The 18,251-nt window shown below is 35.6% G+C and overlaps 2 protein-coding genes across 5 annotated transcripts; both read left to right on the forward strand.

Moving 5' to 3' along the window:
- Nucleotides 1–531: 531 nt before the first annotated feature.
- Nucleotides 532–4,531, forward strand: LOC140004379 (uncharacterized). 4 transcript variants are annotated; one of them, XM_072082152.1, is made up of 5 exons: nucleotides 532–1,135; nucleotides 1,220–1,259; nucleotides 1,507–1,588; nucleotides 1,687–1,738; nucleotides 3,862–4,531. In XM_072082152.1, the coding sequence occupies exons 3-5, from the start codon at nucleotides 1,532–1,534 to the stop codon at nucleotides 4,257–4,259; spliced, it is 507 nt and encodes a 168-aa protein (XP_071938253.1). In that variant the 5' UTR covers nucleotides 532–1,135; nucleotides 1,220–1,259; nucleotides 1,507–1,531; the 3' UTR covers nucleotides 4,260–4,531. The 4 variants fall into 4 exon arrangements, 2 of the variants coding, with proteins under 2 accessions (XP_071938253.1, XP_071938252.1); XM_072082151.1 differs by having other exon boundaries at nucleotides 533–1,135; nucleotides 1,220–1,287; XR_011841543.1 differs by having other exon boundaries at nucleotides 535–1,135; nucleotides 1,220–1,287; nucleotides 3,867–4,531.
- Nucleotides 4,532–15,593: 11,062 nt separating this feature from the next.
- LOC113735491 (cytosolic sulfotransferase 5-like) lies at nucleotides 15,594–16,574 on the forward strand. The gene has a single exon (XM_027262492.2). It carries the CDS (start codon nucleotides 15,594–15,596, stop codon nucleotides 16,572–16,574), a length of 981 nt encoding a protein of 326 aa, XP_027118293.1.
- The last annotated feature ends 1,677 nt before the right edge of the window (nucleotides 16,575–18,251 follow it).

Raw genomic sequence — 18,251 nt, forward strand, 5'->3', positions numbered from 1 at the left:
GACATAAAAGTGTTGTGGCACGGAACAAAAGTTGTTAGCAATGGTGGAAATATCATAGAAGTATTATGAACTTAACTTTTTTTTTTTCTTTTTTAGTGCAAGCGGGAGGATTGGAACTCAAGACCTCTTGCTTACACTCCCTCCCCCTATACCACCCAACCCAATCCTCCCCTATGAACTTAACTTCAACAGCAATCAATGAAACAGTGAATTTGAGAACTTAAAAGATGAACTCAACTTTCATTATTGAAGGTTTAACAAGTTATAAGAGCAAAAAGTACAGATTCAGGTAAGAAGGGGAATGAAAATTGCAGGAAGCTTGGGGAAGGGGAAATGAGATTGGCAACCCAAATCTCTTACAAATCAAATGTCGGATAATGACAAAAAGTTGTTGATTACAAAAGATACCTTTGCTTATCTACCTTGTATATAAGAAAAGAGAAAGGTTTAGTGCTTTCCTTTCCTTTTGCCACGTGGCTTTTTAATTGTTTGACAAGTGTCCCAAGCCTTTTCTTTCATTTGCCACTAAACCGTTTCTCTCAAGTTGCCGTTGAAGCTTTTTCTTGCTTTCTCTCTACCGAATGGCTATTCTTTCTTTTGCCATGTGGCTCTTAATTATTTGACAAGTGTCCGAATCCTTTTCTTTCTTTTGCCATTGAACCATTTCTCTCAAGTTGCCGTTGAAGCTTTTTCTTCCTCTCTCTACTGAATGGCTATTCTGAGCAAAATCCAAGTTCAAGCACCTATTGTACCAAACCCAATTCCAATTCCTTTCTCAACAAATCCAATTGAACTGTTTCTTTCTCAAGTTGTCGCTGAAGCTTTTTCTTCCTTTCTCTCTACCGAATAGCTATTCTGAGCAAAAATCCAATTCCAAGCACCTGTTCTACCAAACCCAATTCCAATTCCTTTCTGACCAAATCCAATTCCAAGTGCCTATTATACCAAACCCAGTTCGAAACGTTTACTTTGACCAAAAAGTTTGGATTTTTACATGATTTGGGAGATGGGTTTTTGATGAAGATTTGTGACCAGTAGGTCAACTGCTACTCCTGCAGACACTTCATTTCATGTTGCAGGGATTGCTGGTCACTCACATGGTGTTTGTACTTCAAAGGAAGAAAATTGCGAGCAGGTGAACTACTCTTGCTTACGCTTGCCGTTTTCCTCTTCCTCTAATATCAAATTAACTATTTCTATATTGATTTCATGTTACAAGAATTGCTGGGCACTCACGTGATAATTGTACTTCAAAGGAGGTAAATTCGAAACTTTTTGTTAGATTAGGTATGGCATTCTATTCTCATCAGCTTTGCCATTCAATTTTCTGCTCAAATCATGCTTTCTATTCAATTCTTATCAGCCGTACGATAATGATAAGAAATATCTTTTTAGATATGATTTTTCCCTTACAGTTATGATGAGAAATAGGTTTCCTATTCATTTAGGTTGTAGTTTTTCCAATGAATTATAAAATCAAAAAAGTGTAATAGAGGTATTTATCAGTGCATTCTGCTGGCTCCTCTGCCTAATGAACTGCAAGGAGAAGCATCCTGGTCTTTACACCTTCTTCTTTGGAGTCTCTTTGGTGAGAAAAAAATCTTTCCCTTTTTTTGTCAAAATTTCCACATATGAATAATAGACAGATTAACAAATTCTAATATACACATATGCTTCAATTGATAGGTTCCTTTTACTGTGGTTCATATCATCAGTCAAGGAATCCTTAAACTTGAAGGTCAGTTTGTTGTCTTTCTTGAATCTATGAGCAGCTTTTCTTTGTTTCCGTGACTAGATTTTCATAAGTAAAATTTCACCTTTCCCTTTTCTTTTTAGTAGTTTTTCTTTAGTTTCTGCTTCATCTATTTTAAGTTTACTGGTGCTATTTGTTTTGTGTGATCCTTTGTGAAACAAATGGTTGTTTATTTGAGTAGCTGATTGTGTTAATATTGACAGTCATACTGTTTTTGCAAATAAAGCACAACAAATAAAGGAAAAAATTGGTAAAACCTTAAAGCTTGATGTAAACATTCTTGATCATCCACTCCAAACTCCAGTGGTTGATGACATTTTTAAGAGTCCAGTAATCCCGTCCAAATGTTGCTCACCCATACATTTGGAATTTTGCTGCTGCAGCCCTTTGGTAATCTTCTTTTATGTCTTATTGCAACCCATTCAGCTATCCATTCACCTAAAAAAACAAGTCAAAAGTAAAGATACCAATTCAGCTCCCAATATATTATGAGTGGTATACCTACAAAAAGGAGAGATCCATTTGCTGATGTGATTCTGGCCAACTGGTTTGTATATAATCAATGTACTATCAAACAGTCAAATTGCTATATACACTAGAAAAAAAATTGTAGTAATGGACATCAATAACAGATTTTGTGAGCCAAAGTCATTAGCACAATATATTTTGTGAGGCAAACTTTTGCTTGTGCTGATTTTGGGGCTGTGGCTGCTATGCTCAAGTTATTATTACATGACAAGTTCCTTTTTAACTAATTTCAACCTCTTGCTACTGGTGCTTTTCTCTTTAATCACAATGGATAATTTGGTAACACATAAAAATAAGAAGTTATACAGAACCTAAGATAGTTTTTCTTAGAATGAATGATAGTTATAATATCTCAGATGAGATATGTGACCTGTTGTTGTTCTAAATGAGGAATAGGAATGATTAACTATTTTTCAGAGAATTTTAAGGTCAATGCAGAAAGGCTGTTATTGGCAAAACTTGTTTAGTCATCTAACTGACTATTGATTAAGCAACTTAGTGTGTGCCTTGTTTGTTGTTTCGTTTTAGTCTAGACTTGTCTAAGGCATGAAAAGCTTTTAGAGAAAACACCATCTTTCTCTAACCTTTATTGTACCTTCACAATTTTAAACCATTGATCAACCTAGACATCATTGATAGATTTGATGCTTCCTTTAAGCCTTTTTCACAAGTAATCATGATCATTTATTTGGTTTAAGAAGTATAAGAAAAAAAACAATTGGTGTTTTGCTCTTGTTGCTTCACTTTCCCCACATGGTATGGCTTATTTTTTTGCTATTTTTTTTCATCTTTCACCTGGTAAAAAACAATAAATTACCCTTTCTCTCTTGCTTATTTATAATGATTTATTAATATTTTTTTAAAATTTTGAACTTTTCCCTCTTTATCTGCATTGAATTTTGTTTTTTTTTTTGTTTTAATTGCAAAACCAAAATTTTCTTTTAAATTGAAGTTGCCTCTGTTGTAGGCTATTTGTGCGTTGTACTTGCAAGTCTGTATACGTTGCTACGTGGTTTGTCTAAAAAACTCAAGATCAAATTTAAACTTTATGCTTTTGATTTGCACCTTTTTTTATGTATTTAGAGTTTTGAAACTGTTATGTTACTGATTAAATTAGAGGCCGCATGTGTTTCTGTTGGAAAGTTTTAGCTTTTATTAACATTAATAACCATTAAGAAACATAAAATATGGTCTTCTCCCTAAAATCTGATAGTAAGTTTTGTTTATTGTATGTGCTTGAGTTCTTGGTTATTATCTTGGTATCTATACATGATATGTTGGGCTCAGGTTAAAACTGACTGTGTATGCACTTTTAGTTGCTATTGTGTTAGTTAATCATTAGTCAGACCTCTGTGCTATGCTGTGGAATGCGAAAAAGAAAGACAAGCCAACACTCAAATTCAATAGATGGTCTGTTTGATGAAGTTAGTAGTGGTCAAATGTTATTAAAATAGACAAAGAGCTCATATATATATATATATATATATATATATATATATCGGCATACTGTATAGACCTACTCATATATATCAGCAGAGGAGCTAAGTAATAATTTTTAACTCCTCAAGAATTTTTTTAAGGCCAGAAGGACGGCAAGTATAATATTGTCAAGGCATACACTACTAAGGAATCAGCTTACATTCCAATAGCGATCACGGCTGTAGAAACGAATGAAAAAATTCCAGACCTTCATGTTACTGCGCTGCAGTCTGCTAACAAAAATGAATTTTTCAGTCTATCAATCAAAAAACTGCTTGATACCATCGCTGAAACTTCTGCTACTGCAAACAAAGTGCCACCTCCAGTGACCACAGCAAAGAGAGCCTTGGTTTTTGGAATTGTACCTCCTGAAATTGGATCAAATTCAGCTGAAGCTATTACACCTGCCTCACTGCCCACCAATGCACTCTCAGCTTTCGCTCCAACTAATCTTGCACCTGGAAGTCCCTTGAAGAAGCAGCATGATAATGAACTCTGAACTTGCTTGAAGCCTTTTGAATTGCTAATCTTGCTAATCTTGAAGCACTTTACAGCTGAATTGCTAATGTTACATCTTTTGACACAATATTGACATCCATTAAGAAATTGTTCTTTTGTGTAACTTAATGGATCTCAATATTTGATATTTTGTAATTGCAGCTTATCATACTTTATATTAAGTATTTAGCATGTCTTTTCCCGTTTCTGTAAGACAAACTTGCACTTGAAGATATCAAGCTATTTGTAAAACTACTTGCCAATCTTTTGTCATCTTGTCTTATCTTTTGTAATGTTGATGGTTTTCTGATTTTGTTTAGTCTTATATTATTAGCCACATGTTTGATCAGTAATTTATGATTTTAAGAATGATATTTCACAAACATTACAAACATTACTATTAATCTTATCTTATTAAAAAAAAATATGACAATAGATTATAGGGCTGAAAACCTCCTAGTATCACTTCCTATCCCAACAAACTCTTAAACGGATCAACCGGCTCCTAACACGTGTCCATCTAGACTCAATAGTTGCAGTGGTCTTCAGCTCAGGTAGAATCAGTGGAAACCTAGCAAAGGCGTGGTTCTATGTGCGCACCTTGTCAATAGCCTGCCTAGTATATTTCACGCCTTCAGCTGCTGGAATCACGTCTTCTCCGACTTCCTACTTATTGCTCATTTTTAGCTACAGTCCAACTCTTTACTCCATCACAAAAAGTTGTACTATCCTTGTATGTTTGTAAGGTACATAAAATTAAAGCATTAGCCGTAGTCATATTTTTTATCTTTAAAATTCATGCTAGCTTTTCAGAAAACACTTTACTACGCTTATCCAAGAATCAGGTAATACTTATATAAAAATTTCAAATTGTCAAATACAGAGCAAGAACATTCTAATATTTATATACTTTTACTAAGAAATTAATAGTCAGCATTTGTCTAGTTCTTCCAATTTTACAGATTAATAAATTTCAAGTATTCCTAATACTTTAGCATGAATTCATTGAAATAAAATGGCTCAAGCACGTACCTATAGGTGTGTGCCATTCTGATTCTACATTTGATCACACTTCTTATACTTTCTAGTGACTTAAGTAGGATTGTCAATGGATCGGCCTAGTCTGAGCCAAGCCTATTCGACTCGAAAAAAGTCTAATGAGCTTAATCTTTAGTTGAATTAGGTAGAGTTTGGATCTAAACATTAAGCCCAAATTAAAAATGAACTGAACTTGGGTCATATTAGACTTAGACGCGATTAAGGCATAGCCCGTATACAAGTATAATTATACATATATAATATATACAATAATATATAATCTTTACAATTATACATAGAATGTTAATAACATAAAATGTTAATAACATAAAATGTTAATAATTTACATATAAATTTATTGTAATTCATGATTATCAAATATATATTGTATATAATTATATGTTCAATTATGAGTTTGGGTCGAACCCGATTTGAGCTGAAACTCGTATAAAAAGGTGAGTTGAACTCGAACCTTTTAATTTGAACTCGAAATCTGAAAGCCCAAAGCTCGAAAATGCTCTTTTATTTGTGTGCCAACCTCCTCTACCAAATCCTAGCTTTAGTTTGATTTTAATTATGTTCTAGATATAAAGGCTGACATGTTTCAAAAAAAAAAAAAGATATAAGGCTGACATAATACATAATTTTGGTGAGAATAATTTATGTATAGAACAAAGAAGAGAGAGCAAGCCATTGACATTCCATGTGATTAACAAATTGACCAAGTGGAGAACAACAACCTGTACTCACTGATGAAGGGAAAAATAAAATAAAATTTTCCTCCCAACCATGTTAAATAAAAAGAGCTAAATGTGAAGCACCATAGTGGGAGACATTCGGAGTACACGAAGCAAATCGTTCCCATTTTCCTCACAGGTAGAATCTTTCATTTTCTCACAAGTGAAAGAGTTCCATTACATTTATTTTTGCAAATTAAAATGACTGTTTTAATTCCAATAAGGAAAGCAGTGCATGATCAAAATAACTTTACATACCCGGTTCAGGTCTATATGGAGTATCAATAGCTTGAAATCCTAAGGGCAAAAATGCTAAATTCAAGTAATATTGAAAGAACATCAATAAAAAAAAATCTCACATCCTTTAAGGGTCTTAGAGGTCCTGGGTTCTAATCATCCTTCCTCCTCCTAATTTCTTAAATTTCACTTCTTTCTTATTAATTTTTTTTAATTCAAGTGATATTGAAAGTGTATTGATAATTTGGGTACTCATATTACACCATGAGATTCATTGTATTTTTCATCCAATGCGTAGGGATATGGGGAGCTTAGTAGAAAAATTAACTACATTTGTGAAAGTTGTATAATTGCCTTTGGATTAATTTTTCCTACACTGACATTGACAGTATATACACTATCAGCATTAGATGAATAACAACTAGACAAAATTTGAATTTGAAATTCAACTTTTGCACACATATCATGAATTAAACGGTGATAATGTATACACTATCAGTGTATATGATAGTTTGCGATTTTATCATTTATTTTATTATTAATTTCTCCTATTACCTGACCCAATCTGGATTAATTGTGGGATTCTACTCACCTTTAGTATTTTACATATATTTCAGGGAGTAGAACGAAAATATAATAACAGGTACTAATTTGGCAGAAAAAGAGTCCAGATGATAGAGCTTGTCCTAGGGGCATTTTTGGAACAACAAAACATGAGCCCTTGTTGGGCAAATTGGGCCGAAGTCTTCATTTTTCCGCACAGGAGCCGTCGCAAGGGGCACTACTTTATAAAGGAAAATTGCGCAGGAAAAAAGAGAGCTTCTTCTTCCTCTCCGGAAGGGGAGCCGCCGCACAACAGAAAGAGCTTTTGGTCTCTAGTTTTTCTTAGCCGCAATTGTTGACTTTTCCCTTGGATTTATTCTCTTTGGCTTAAGAAACATACGAATGTCAGTAGCTTAGCCATCCTTGGCTTTGACTTTTTCCTTCTTTAGTTACTTTTAGTAGTTTTTCTTTTCCTTTGTGCGTGGAACGGAGTGGAAGCCGTGAATGGCCTTTTGTAGCTTTTCTATGTATTCAGTATTCGGACGAATTGGACTTTCCAAATTTAGCCGGACGATGGCCACGATTTCCTTTGCAATTTTGTATGGGGTTTTCCCATCAACAATGAGCTAAAGCCATTTTCTCTGGTCAAGGAGCAACGAAGGTTTTGGTTCGCCTAAAAATTGTGAGATTGTTTTAATTTAATCTTTTCCTTTTATTTATTGGTATCCGCATATTTCTTGGTTGCTATGCTTATGGTTATTTAATTAATTGATTGTCTTGGATCCAGATAATTAGTTGATTGGATAATCTATTGTCAATTAGGGCATTAAATCCGTAATTGTTTAATTGCTCTAAAATAGTGGCAACTGGCATGATTAGGTTTGTGTCAGGGGAATACGCGGGCTAATCTAAAATAACCCTGGTAGTGCGTTATTTGATTAGAATAGGGCTCCTCTAATACGTAAGACAATTGGGGAATTAAATTCTATGGGCGTACCTAGGATTATTTCTCAATTAGAGCAGTGATTAACGGGCGTACCTTAATCATTGACACAGTAAGGAGGGGTTGACTGTCATCGCTTGTTTGGCAGTTATAACCTATTTATTAGTAAATAATTGGAATTGCCTTTGCTTATCGATGATCAATTAGGTGAACCATTGCTGAAATTATTTCTTGGCTAGATCCTTAATTATCACTCATTTGATTTTAGTAGATTGTTATTTAATTTTTAGTAGCTTCTTAGATTTTCTTTGTTTGCCATCTTCTGCATAAAAACACCCCCTTGTCACTGTGAACTTGAGAAGAAATAAGTACTCCCAGTCCCTGTGGATTCGACCCTGCTTACTGCTATCTACAGAAATCACTTTTAGTTTGAGCAGGTTTTATTATTGCACAGGCTTCGACAACCTGTCAATTTTTGGCGCCGTTGCCGGGGACTGGTGTCAGATTAGTTTGTTTCTTTTTGAGTTCACCTTGTTTTCATTTTTAATTTATTTTTTTTTTCTTTTTTTTTTCTCTTATTTTTTTTATGGCTTCTAACACTTCGTATTTTGGTGAAATACTGGATTTTCTTTCCGGAAAATGCGATGTGACTAGTTTTATTGCTGAGTCTGCATATGCAGAGGCAGTAAATTCTATTAGAAAAAGAATGGCTGCTGCAACCTGTAAAATTTGTTATGCCAGGGATCATTCAACAGGTATGTGCCCCGAATATCAAGATAATCAGAGTGTCCCATTCAATAATTACGGAGATTTTTCACCCTGGTCTCAAACGTGGTATGACCCTAATCCATATGGGTATGATCAAGGAGGGTGGGATAACTCCAATTATAATTATCCAACGGGGCCAATGAATTTTCAGCAGTATGAGTCTCAAGAATCGGCATCTATGTCAGGTATGTCTCTTGAAGAAATAATTGAACCAATAGCTACTAACACATATCAATTCCAACAGGAGACACTAATGGAGAATGAGATGATGAAGGATCCAATGAGTTATCTGGCAGATCAACTATGTCTATTGACATCCAGAATGAATCGATTGGCTTCTCAAATGGAAGAATTGCCCTCGGAAACCATTGTTGATCTAGAAGAAAATGAGAGTGCAATTTGCTTGACTAGTGATGAGGAGATGCAAGAGTGTCAAAATGAGAAATCTACAGATGCAGTTGAAAAAGAAGCCAAAAAGGAAGAAATGGAACCCCAACCGCAACTCATTCACGTGAAAGAATCCAGTGAACAATCTCCAAATGCGGTGACATCTCCTCCACTCCTTCATCAATATTCTCCTGACTCTTACTCTTCAACTCCTGTTACTGAAATTGATTTTATTATACCAGAAAATTTAATATTTCATGACAGGAATAAGTTAAGAGTGGAGATGGCAAAATATCTTGAACCAATGAATGCGTGTGATGGAGGAGTGAGTGGAGAATGCAGATCATTGTTGACTTGTTTAGCGCCATTTATTAGTCCATGGAAGCCCGTAACTCGTGTGCCCAAGAATTACTCCATCTACGAGGGTTATCAGGACTATATAGAGGATGAAGCATTAAGACGAGCTACAAGATTTTATCCGCCATGAGCAAAACGTGATAATGTCTAGCCAAAGACATTAAAGAAAGGCGCTCATTGGGAGCCAACCCAATTTCTTTTAGCTGTTTGTTTGATTTTATTTGTTAGTTTAAATATGTTTTTCCTTGAATTCGACTGATTTTGGGTTTCAGTTTTCGTTTTTGCTGATTTATAGGTGCCCTTCAGTTATGACGCGCCCGCGTGGTGACGTGCAGGATGCTCACGATCAGAAATTCTGAAACTTCTGGGAGCTCTCTTGGCCTCATGACGTGCCCGCGTGGTGACGTGCAGGATGCTCACGATCAGAAATTTCTGAAATTTCTGGGAGCTCTCTTGACCTCTTGACGTGCCCGCGTCAAGTTCGCGGGAAAGGTAAGGATTCAAAATGAAAAAGAAAATAAAAAAAAAATTTTCTTATCACTGTAGCTTTAGTTTCCAAAATTCGAAATTCAAAAAAAAAACAAAAAAAAAACAAACAAAAAAAAATATTTTTTTTTATTTCTTCTCTTTTCTTTCTTTTTCTTTCTTTCTTCTTCTTCTTTCTTCCTCTGTTCTTTCTTGCTCCCCCGCTGCCCTCCTTCTCCCCTGCGCCCTCTCTGTTGTCTGAAATCCAAACGCCACTGCCGCCCATCTCACCCACGACCTCCGCCGTCCACCTCGCGCACATCGCGGCCGCCCGAAACTGGCAGCCAGCGCGCCGCCACCAGCCCCCCTGCTCTCTCTCTCTCTCTTTGCTCCACCACCGGCACCGCTGCACCACCACTCCAACCGCCACCGAAGCCGCAGACCTCTACCTAGCGCAGACCTCCATCTCGCGCGAGCTCTCCCTCCTTTCCCCTGCCGCAGCATGTTCCTCGCGCGCGCCGCCCGCTTCGCCAGCGCGCCGCTGCCGACCTCCATTTGTGCGCCGCGAGTTGCTGCCAGCCGAGACCCCTCATCCTCGTGCGAGCTCTCATTTTCCTCTTGCTGTCCGTAGCTCTACCCTGTCCGCCGACTGCGAAGGTATTGGCGGAGGAGGTATTTCACTCTTACTCCCAGATTTTTCAGTTGTGATTGGAGCCATCTGGTTTAGCTCTAGTTGGTGTTGGCAGTGTGTTCTCTTCCATTGTCTACTCCACCAGTGGTACTGGTGGGATAATTGGACTTCGATTGGGTATTTCTATTTGGTTGGCTCAATGGTTATTTTGTTATCTTTCAAATTGCTGATTTTGAGTTGCGACTTTTCTTGGCCAACTGGAGCCGTTTATTGAGATTTTGAGTGAGCTGAATTGCAGTGATTGTTTGTTAACTTCGGAGGAGACTTTGAACCTCACGTTGCTTGTGGAAATTGGTTGACTCGTTGTGAATTGCTGGGCACTATTCTGTTTGAATTACTTGTTGAGATTTGTAGCATTCGATTGATTTGTTGAGAACACTCTGGTTACTGATTTAAATTAATGATCAACTCAATTGCGATTTTGCCTGTGATTTGGTTTTTGCTGGGTTTCTTTTGCTAATAGCATCTGCTAGTCTCTATAATTGTTGGAGTCTCTATCTCTGGTTGATTGGGTTGGCTGTTAGCGGACATGGTGAGACCGAAATCAGCTTCTAGGTCTAGGGCATCTCAATCTCACTTTGCCCCGACGTGGCTGCCATGGCACGGAGTTTGGCGGCATTTATTCAGTAAGCGAGGTTTTTCACCCCAAGTCCCATCTCGCCCACTACTTTGATCCGATCTCAGGGGAGTTTTGTTGCTCTCTCTCTTACTTTTGATGTTTATCTACTACATTGAGGACAATGTAGGATTTAGGTGTGGGGGGAGCAGTTATGGTGCTAGTGTCTTTTCATTCATTTTTTTTTCTTTTTAGTGATTGACTCGTAAGTGCATGCCACGGTTTGATGTTGGAATATTGTCTCTATTTCTACTATTGCCAATTTTACTAATAAAAGGGTATCAAGTTAATGTGGTTGAATCCAAAAACATCTCTTTGGTGAATATCAATGATTGTTTTACTCTTATAATTTTTGGTTAACTTTCCTAGGCATAGGGAATGATTATTGGCATTTTCATGTGAATTGATCCGGTTATTAACTTTAGTTCTCCATGTTTGAAAATGAGGCTAGCTGATGCAAGTTTTCTTTTGGTTCTTGTGTTATATTGAGTTTTTATGATTTTTAGCTATGCATAAACTTGACTGTATTCCGCTATTAGTTATTACTGAGTAACCGGGGATCTGCACCTAAAAGTGTTGATTCTCGCGTCAAAAGGTAGTAATTCTTATGAGTACGTGGTCACGTGGCGATAGAAGCTGAGTAACCGGGCTCCTTCATCTGGCCAATGTTGGAGTTCGCGTCAAAAGGCTCAAATGGCTAGCGACTAAGTCTCTTGTTACTATTGAAAAAAAAAGTATCAAAAAAAAAAAAAAAAAAAAGAGAGAAAAGTGGAAAAAAATTGTGAAAAAAGTGAAGGTTGTGTTAGTGTGTAATAAAAGTCAGCTTGCCCAATTATGGATTTAATGTTGAGATTTTGGTTAATAGTTGGACCATTTGCTGATAAATGTTATGCGTTATTCCTTTTTCTTAGATTAGTTAACTTAAAATTAGAGGAGTTTGTGGTTTAGAAACTAACCGGAGTGATGTTTCTTGGACTTGACCATTGATGCTTGATTATTATTTTTCTTGGTACCTTGGCAATTTGTTGGATAGAGCAATGGCCATTATCAAATTTTGGTGTCTGTGTACTTTTCTCATGCTTGAGGACAAGCATGGTTTAGGTGTGGGGGAAATTGATAGTTTGCGATTTTATCATTTATTTTATTATTAATTTCTCCTATTACCTGACCCAATCTGGATTAATTGTGGGATTCTACTCACCTTTAGTATTTTACATATATTTCAGGGAGTAGAACGAAAATATAATAACAGGTGCTAATTTGGCAGAAAAAGAGTCCAGATGATAGAGCTTGTCCTAGGGGCATTTTTGGAACAACAAAACATGAGCCCTTGTTGGGCAAATTGGGCCGAAGTCTTCATTTTTCCGCACAGGAGCCGTCGCAAGGGGCACTACTTTATAAAGGAAAATTGCGCAGGAAAAAAGAGAGCTTCTTCTTCCTCTCCGGAAGGGGAGCCGCCGCACAACAGAAAGAGCTTTTGGTCTCTAGTTTTTCTTAGCCGCAATTGTTGACTTTTCCCTTGGATTTATTCTCTTTGGCTTAAGAAACATACGAATGTCAGTAGCTTAGCCATCCTTGGCTTTGACTTTTTCCTTCTTTAGTTACTTTTAGTAGTTTTTCTTTTCCTTTGTGCGTGGAACGGAGTGGAAGCCGTGAATGGCCTTTTGTAGCTTTTCTATGTATTCAGTATTCGGACGAATTGGACTTTCCAAATTTAGCCGGACGATGGCCACGATTTCCTTTGCAATTTTGTATGGGGTTTTCCCATCAACAATGAGCTAAAGCCATTTTCTCTGGTCAAGGAGCAACGAAGGTTTTGGTTCGCCTAAAAATTGTGAGATTGTTTTAATTTAATCTTTTCCTTTTATTTATTGGTATCCGCATATTTCTTGGTTGCTATGCTTATGGTTATTTAATTAATTGATTGTCTTGGATCCAGATAATTAGTTGATTGGATAATCTATTGTCAATTAGGGCATTAAATCCGTAATTGTTTAATTGCTCTAAAATAGTGGCAACTGGCATGATTAGGTTTGTGTCAGGTGAATACGCGGGCTAATCTAAAATAACCCTGGTAGTGCGTTATTTGATTAGAATAGGGCTCCTCTAATACGTAAGGCAATTGGGGAATTAAATTCTATGGGCGTACCTAGGATTATTTCTCAATTAGAGCAGTGATTAACGGGCGTACCTTAATCATCGACACAGTAAGGAGGGGTTGACTGTCATCGCTTGTTTGGCAGTTATAACCTATTTATTAGTAAATAATTGGAATTGCCTTTGCTTATCGATGATCAATTAGGTGAACCATTGCTGAAATTATTTCTTGGCTAGATCCTTAATTATCACTCATTTGATTTTAGTAGATTGTTATTTAATTTTTAGTAGCTTCTTAGATTTTCTTTGTTTGTCATCTTCTGCATAAAAACACCCCCTTGTCACTGTGAACTTGAGAAGAAATAAGTACTCCCAGTCCCTGTGGATTCGACCCTGCTTACTGCTATCTACAGAAATCACTTTTAGTTTGAGCAGGTTTTATTATTGCACAGGCTTCGACAACCTGTCAGTATATAAGATTTACTCATTGCCCTTTTAATCATAATGTTATGTGCTTAACGTTACTTTCTGCGCAATTTAGAGTCATGACTACACTCCAAACACTTAGGGTCATATTTAAGTGCACATCACATAAAAATAAGTGTTCGTAGTTGTAACAGTATCTTATATCATACAACGACACTATCCATACTTTCTTGGTGGATCAGGCATACAAGAAAATTCGACTTTTATAATAGACCTGTATTTTGCAGCTAAATTCAGAAACCTAAATATTATGTGTGTTTAGATTCTATAGCAACACAATGAAAAATTCTATAGTCCCTTTAAGAAACCATTCCTTCAATTTTTATTTATTCAGTGATTGCTACATTATTCGAGGTGTGATAGTTGTTTACATTATAAATGATTGAATATATTAAAATCCAAAAGTCAAAACAAAAAATCCAATTGTGAATCTAAAATTGAGGGTGTGACACCAAAAAATAACAATATTATCTCCCACCAAACACATATTCATATAAATTGATTTCGGTTGTATTGATTACTTGATCTCTACCTAAAGATATATAATGTTAGATAAATTATCTTTAGCCCCCTTTAGTTTGGTGCTTTACTATATAAACCCTTATGGTTTATATATATATATAACTCTTTCATAGTTTGAATTAAAGTGTCACGATTAGTCTTTCTATTAAAATTAACAATCAATATTAAAATATCAAAGTCAACCTAATAAATTGACAAATTCACACTTTCACTATTCTTTTTTTTTTTCCTTATCTTTCTCTCTTTTTTTTTTGGAAAGAGAAGAGATGATTTTAAAAACCTATACATTGGCTTACAAATCTCAATTTTCTTCAAATATAAAAGAGATGGAAGGAAATTAAAAATTAAATAAATAAGAAACAAAAAAGATGGAAGGGAAATATAGAACAAATAACTAAGAAATAAAAAATACTAAATCTTTTTTACTACAAATATCATTATAGTTTTTATACTAAATCTTTAATGATATTTTGTAGTTCTTATTTATCTATTTTTTATTCAATTTCTTCTTTTTTATGTTTGGAGGGAAAAAAATTAATGAAAGAGTAAATTTATCAATTTATTAGTTTAATTTTGACTTTTTACTATTGATCGTAAGTTTTAACGAATGCTAAAACTAACATTAACACTTTAAACCAAATCATAAGAGAGTGATATATGAGTTTTTAAATAATAGAGGGTCATGTGATAAAGTACCAAACCACAAGGGAGTAAAAGATAATTTATCCTAATTTTTACCCAATGGCTTTGACCATTGGTATGTAAATATTTTATTCATTTATTGCAGCTTGATTGCCTAACGTATGGGATACGTTACCTGCTGATTTAGCCATGATATCTCCACACTGACTAGAATTATGGTCAGTGTGGGTAGATAAGTCCCCTGGACGCCTTCAAAAGTTACCGGCTTTTGAAGGTTGTTCGGGGATTTAAGGTTTATTTACGTAAAAGTCTGAGTTTCTCAGCTTTGGAAGAAGACTAGAATTATGGTCAGGCCAAGTAAGTAAACTTCTTTTCGGTATTTAGGAACTTGAACTAACCTAAAGGGCTAACCAACTCCCAATAGAGGAGTTGGCCACCACTAAATATAGTGGGGTGGAAGGTCAAAGGTTCAAATCTTGTCTCCCATCAATGTGCCTCAATATGAGGAGTGTTCTAAATCCATGCGGGTGAGTGGTGCGACCAAATGGTGGTTAAGTTCCCGTCTGGTTCCCCTGACTCAATTGGCCCACTCCCTAGAGTCGCTTCCCTTAAAAAAGTAAGTCCCCTCCTAGGAGTAGGAGTAGGCTAGGCTAGGCTAGCTGTTGCCGCTAGAGGAAAAAAAAAAAAAAAAAACTAACCTAAAGGGCTAACATTTCAGGCTTATTTATATACACTTTACGAGATAAGTTCATTGCCCGGCTCTCTTTTTGGTTATTTAGTACTATTTCTCCATTCGCATGCTCAACATGACTTCTAAGTCATTTGAATCTAACTGCTTTCAAGATTTTCTTGAATCTCTTCCCAAAGAGATTTTTTGGGAGAGCTTTGATATCTATCAATGGAAAGGTTTTTGGTTTCATCCTTCCATTCTTCAATCCACCATAGCTTTATCAACTAAATTTGTCCCGCGTGACGATGATATCATATTAGCTTCATCTCTCAAAGTTGGGACTACATGGCTTAAGGCCCTTTGTTTGAGCATCAACAATGGTGCGGATCAAGAAAATGAAGATATTCTCACGAAGGGCAGTCCACATTTATTTGTTCCAACTATTGAGTCTATGGTCTTTGTTCCTAACTCAGATTCTGTGCTTTCTGGTATGGCTTCTCCTAGACTTCTTCACACACATTTGCCTTATAGTCTTCTTCCTGATTCAATTAAGAACTCAGGCTGCAAAATTGTTTACCTTACTCGAAATCCTAAAGACACTTTTATCTCATTTTGGCACTATTTCAATAGCACCAAAGTTGACACATGTGGTACAGAAAGACCACTAGTAATTGGTATCAAACAACAAATTTCTTTGGAGAAAGCATTTGAGTCCTTCTGCAATGGAACTTACCTTTATGGACCTATTTTTGATCATGCCTTGGAGTATCATAAAGAAAGCTCAAAGATGCCTCAGAAGATATTGTTCATGAAGTATGAAGAGCTAAAGAAGGACCCAAAAGGGCAACTGAAAAAACTTGCTTCATTCCTCGGGAAACCATTTACTGAGGAGGAAAAAGTGGACAAAATTCTGTGGAGGTGTAGCCTGGAGAGACTCAAGAACTTGGAGGTTAACAAGAATGGGGTAAATCCATGGAATTGGTTGGCTAATAGTAGCTATTTCAGGCTTGGTGTCACTGGGGATTCAAAGAATTATCTAACAGCAGAGATGGAGGAGCGTCTTGATCAAATTGCCCGAACGAAGCTGGAAGCATCTGGACTTGATCTTGATGCATGACAAACAGCAGAAATGCGGCACCTGATGTTTAGGCATGCAATATATGTTCCTTCTCTTCTGTACAATTCCATACGACAGAAAAATACTGGAATGTGTCACAAAAGTAGATCTTTTACACAGTACAAGTGAAGTTTATTTGTGCAAACTGGCCCGGAATAATGCCATTGTTGTAATAAAACTCGTACTCTTTCAAGTTACTAACATGCACAATTTCATTACATAAGAAAAATCGAGGTTTTAGGTTAATTTTGAAAAGAAAATATCAAGAACCATTTCGCTTCATTATTTCCTCAGTCCATATTCTATCATGTTTTGAAAGCTTGCTGTTAGCTGATGGTTCTTATTGAGCAAAAATGAAAGAAAAATTATCAAACTATTCGTAAACAGGCAGTAGCGAATCATAGTTCAAAACGAAGCATCTAAATTAAAAGAATTTACTAAACAAAAATATAAGCTCTCTCTTAATGACTAAAGTAATACAATTTTAGAAGTGATTATGATTTTCAAAATCTCGTAAAAATGTAAATTGTAATATTCCTTAGCTGAATAACTTCTTTTAAGTGTGTAAAATCTATTTAAAGCAAGAGATAATTACACAAACCTCCCCTGATATTTATGAAAATTAGAGTTAGCACCCTTGATGTTTAAAAATTATACATCCCTCACTTCAATAGTCGCTTTGATATGTGTAAGAAAAACCTTATACATATCTCAAATTGCTCTTAAGGATTTCTATTTTGGTTCTAATCAAATTCTTTAATCAATATCATTAATTTTTTTTCCTCCAAGTCCCAAATATTTGGCGTTGTCTAAGGTCTAAATCATTTTCTCCTTATTCATTTAGCCAAATTTACTATTGCATGCTTGAATTTGCAATTGTTTTATTGAACTTTGGTGGGAGAGAAAAAGAGAATAAATTAGAAGAATGAAAGATGGGAAAATTTAGGGGCATGACAGAAACTGAAATATGTCTGATATGAAGATTGTGATTATGGTAAAGGATAAAAAACTTGGATATACAAAAGAAATGGATTAATTTGGAGAATAAATGGTAGTGGTGATGATAAAACTATTTAGTGAAGGGAAATGCTTGGTAGTGAGTTTTTTAAGTTTGGATAGCCATTTGATTTTTTTACTACAATTTTTCCGTTTTGAAAAAATAAATTGGCCACTATTTTTGCAGAGGATGATTGTCATTCTTTTGGGAAGGTTATTGTATAAATTCTAAGTCAAGAAGAGAGGTAGGTGTGATATTTAAAATTAGAGGAGCTTGAAGTGAAATTGTTGAAAGTTTCGTGGGAGGTTCTGAAGTTATCCCTTAAAGAAATTGCAAATCATCAGGTACAACAATTACGAAATGTGATAGGCAATTCTATGCAATCCTTATTATCAAATAAATTGAATCAAAATCTAATTGTGAAATTGCTAGGAATACTAGCTAGTTTGGTTTTACAAGGATTGCTTGATTTCACTATTTGATCGGTCAAGAATCTATAAAAATTTAACATTCTTGCAAACTGCCGTGCTAGTCAAGTAAAGGGTTTTAACAAACTGACGTGTCAAGATTTCAAGTGTATTTATATAATAAGTTAAGAGTGTTCTAGTTATAACAAATATCCCAAGAATACAGGTTAAAAAAAATAGATTTTTCTAATGGGTACCTATTAAGTATAAACA

The sequence above is a fragment of the Coffea arabica genome, chromosome 3c (assembly GCF_036785885.1).
Source record: "Coffea arabica cultivar ET-39 chromosome 3c, Coffea Arabica ET-39 HiFi, whole genome shotgun sequence".
In the NCBI taxonomy this organism is placed as follows: Eukaryota; Viridiplantae; Streptophyta; class Magnoliopsida; order Gentianales; family Rubiaceae; genus Coffea; species Coffea arabica.